General features: G+C 52.3%; 1 protein-coding gene across 1 annotated transcript; it reads right to left on the bottom strand.

Moving 5' to 3' along the window:
* Positions 1-781: 781 nt before the first annotated feature.
* LOC127056808 (uncharacterized) lies at positions 782-2,669 on the bottom strand. Its single transcript, XM_050965109.1, has 2 exons — positions 2,441-2,669; positions 782-1,444 (listed from the first exon to the last, which is right to left on the bottom strand). Exons 1-2 carry the CDS (start codon positions 2,631-2,633, stop codon positions 861-863), a joined length of 777 nt encoding a protein of 258 aa, XP_050821066.1. The 5' UTR covers positions 2,634-2,669; the 3' UTR covers positions 782-860.
* Positions 2,670-3,345: the final 676 nt, after the last annotated feature.

Here is a 3,345-nt window from a genome sequence, read left to right as displayed (position 1 = left end):
TGGCTTTGCAGAAATGGGGTTCCCTAACTGTGGAGGGGCAATAGATGGGACGCATATTCCTATTCTGTCACCACCCCACCTGGCATCAGAGTATGTTAATCGCAAGGGGTATTTCTCCGTGGTTCTGCAAGCGCTTGTGGATCACCGTGGGCATTTCACTGACATTTACTCAGGATGGCCTGGAAAGGTGCACGATGCACGCATATTTCGGAACAGTGCCCTGTTCAGGAGGCTGAGGGCCGGGACCTTTTTCTCAGACCGCAAGATCACAGTAGGGGACGTCGAAATGCCCACTGTGATCCTTGGAGACCCCGCTTACCCCTTAATGCCATGGCTCATGAAACCATATACAGGGAAGCTTGACAGGAGCAAGGACTGGTTCAACTACAGGCTGAGCCGGTGCAGAATGATTGTGGAGTGTGCTTTTGGCCATTTGAAAGCTCGCTGGCGCTGTCTTTATGGGAAGCTAGATTTGGTGGAAAGCAGCATCACCGCTGTTATATCCGCGTGCTGCACCCTCCATAATATTTGTGAAGGGAAGGGTGAAAGATTCAGTGAGGAATGGACCTCCGAGGTTCGACGCCTGGAGGATGAGTTTGCTCAGCCAGAGAGCAGGGCTAATAGGGAGGCCCAGGATAAGGCTTCAAGGATTAGGGATGCTTTAAGGGAGCAATTTGATGCTGAGAGCCAACAGTAATGTTTGATGCATTTGATGTGCTTTGCTTTACCTTGCTGTGTAATATTTACCACTTCCAGCAACAATAAAACGTAGTGAAAGAAATAGAAAAAAAAAACTTTATTCAACATACAGTACATAACAGGCAAGGGGGTAGGGGTGGTGGACTGTACATTTACAGGTTTTAATATGTCCTATTTTGATCAATATTCACTGTCTGCTGCACTTCAGGATTACTATGCTGCAGAATAATGGGGGTGGAGTGAACAGGGTAAGAATTATAATTATCAGGGCTGGTAGGTGATCTTATAGGTGTTGGGGGCAGCTGGGGATAATATGGAACTGGCTGCTGGAGAAAGTTGTTTTGTGGAAATACTGGGAAACAAGGAAGAGGGCTTTGGGAGGGCTGTGGGTTACCACGGTACATATTTGTCTGCATGGCTACAAGAGACTCGAAAGACTCAGTTTGGCGAGACAGGAGGCTTATCATCTGCTCTGTGGTTTTTTTGGCAGACAGTTCCTTTCTCCTGCTTTCTGTTTGCCTCCATTCATGTACACTCTTTCTCCATTCATGTACAGTCTTTCTCCACTCATGTACACTGCTTCTCCATTCATAGGTCTTCTCTCTCCATTCCTCTGTCTTCCTACTTTCTCTGTTGTAGTGGCTCATTACAGACTTGATCAATTCCTCTTTTGATTTCCTAGGATTCCGTCTCAAGTTCTGCAACCTACGTGAGGCCGGTGATACGGCTGCAGTAGTCAAGGTCCCTAGAAAACAGAGAGATAGAACCATGTAATACACAGAGGCATCATTGTTTATTATCACAGTTTGAAGGACTTTTTAGACTTTTGGTAGCATCCTTCTCACATACCTCACATAACACAGGGAGGGCAGGCAAGCTAAGTCATGGCGAGCAATGGGGTGAGTGGTTTTGCCCCGATTTCCCCTTGGGAGTGGGAATTGACCGGGGGGGGGGGAATGCAGTGCTGGATGCCTGCTCGGAGGGTGGGTGGGGAACACCAGAGCACACCACGGGGCAGGATGCCTGCTTGGAGTGGGGGACGGGGAACACCGGAGCACACCGCGGGGCAGGATGCCTGCTTGGAGTGGGGGACGGGGAACACCTGAGCACACCGCGGGGCTGCCTATGTGCTTGGGGGGGGGAACACCAGAGCACACGGCGGGGCAGGATACCTGCTTGGAGGGGGGGTCGGGGAACACCAGAGCACACCGCGGGGAAGGATACTGCTTGGAGGGGGGGTCGGGGAACACCGGAGCACACTGCGTGGCTGCCTACGTGCTGGGAAGGCGGGGGGGGGGGGGGTAAAAACAGAGCGCCATGGGCTGGGGAACCGCGAATCTGGCGCCCTGCACTCAGTTATCCCTAAACTCTCAACAGGGTTTCCTACTGCCAGACATATCATTGCTGCGTGTTACCTGGGAAGAGAGGGAGGGTCTTCTACAGGAATGTGGATACCGCCCTGGCCCCTATGCAGCTTGCCTGTGTGCAGCCATGGTCCCCCCACCCCTCGCTGCACAGTGGATCGGACGAGTTAGCCTGACCGGGACAGGGACCACGGTGGCTCTCCCGATCAATTTGAGAAAGCAAATTGCAAACGCTCTTGCAGCAACATTTCAAGAGATTACCGAGGCAGATTACAGAGACGTTATAGATCAAATCAATGGGCTATTCCACGTTTAGGCATGCATGCAGGCAGCCATAACCAAAATCCTCCTCTCCCAAAACATTGAAATCTACTTACCACGAGCACGATCCTCAGCTTCCTCCTCAACATCAGCTTCCAGCTGCTGCGACTGGCTAGCCTCCTCCGGGCTTGAGAAGAGCTCCTGACTGCATGTGTCCTGGGACTCCGGGGTGTCTCCCTCCACGCCAGTAGCCTCACTGTCTCCGTCCTCTACAACATCCCCCACTTCTCCCTGCTCTGAACTCTCCATCGTGCTCCTAGGATTTGCAGTGGGGTCACACCCAAGTATGGCTTCCAGCCCCTTGTAAAACTGGCAGGTTGTGGGGGCAGCTCTTGAGCAGCGATTTCCCTCACGGGCTTTGCAGTACGCACTCCTCAGCTCTTTAATTTTTACCCTGCACTGCAAGGCGTCCCGTTCATGGCCCCTTCTCATCAAGGACTGCGATATCTGCCCATACGTATCATAATTTCTCCTTCTGGAGCACATCTGTGTTTGCATAGCCTCCTCTCCCCAAACACTAATGAGGTCCTGCAGCTCTGCATTGGCCCATGCTGGGGCTCGTTTGGTGCGTGGAGACATGGTCGCTGAGTGATTGATAGATTAATTGCACTCCACACCTGGCTGAGCAAACAGGAAGGGGATTTTTAAAATTCCTGGGGCATTTAAAGGAGGGGTCAGGTGAGCACAGGGCAATGGAGTTTGCTTGATTACCAGAGAGGCTTCTTCAAGTATGCTGGGATACCTGCTTATGCCACGGAGGTCAACAAAAACGCTGGTGAGTGTCTACACCTGATGACCAGCGCTGGTGATCCAGCGCTGGATCCTCTACACCCGAGGCTCGACCGGGTGTACGGCCAGCGCTGCAAACAGGGAGTTGCAGCGCTGGTAGTGCTGTGCAGGTGTGTACACATCCTAAGTTGCAGCGCTGTAACCCCCTCACCAGCGCTGCAACTCTGTAGTG

The sequence above is a fragment of the Gopherus flavomarginatus genome, chromosome 8, assembly GCF_025201925.1.
Source record: "Gopherus flavomarginatus isolate rGopFla2 chromosome 8, rGopFla2.mat.asm, whole genome shotgun sequence".
Classification (NCBI taxonomy): domain Eukaryota; kingdom Metazoa; phylum Chordata; order Testudines; family Testudinidae; genus Gopherus; species Gopherus flavomarginatus.
The sequence above is the reverse complement of the archived record's forward strand: the minus strand, read 5'-3'. Positions and strand labels throughout refer to the sequence as shown.

Bases quoted from the DNA above. Each gene is read 5' to 3' on its own strand.
- LOC127056808 (XM_050965109.1), bottom strand. From the start codon at position 2,633: ATGGAGAGTTCAGAGCAGGGAGAAGTGGGGGATGTTGTAGAGGACGGA. The intron at 1,445-2,440 runs GTAAGTAGATTT...TCTGTTTTCTAG, and splicing joins AGCTGAGGATCGTGCTCGTG to GGACCTTGACTACTGCAGCC.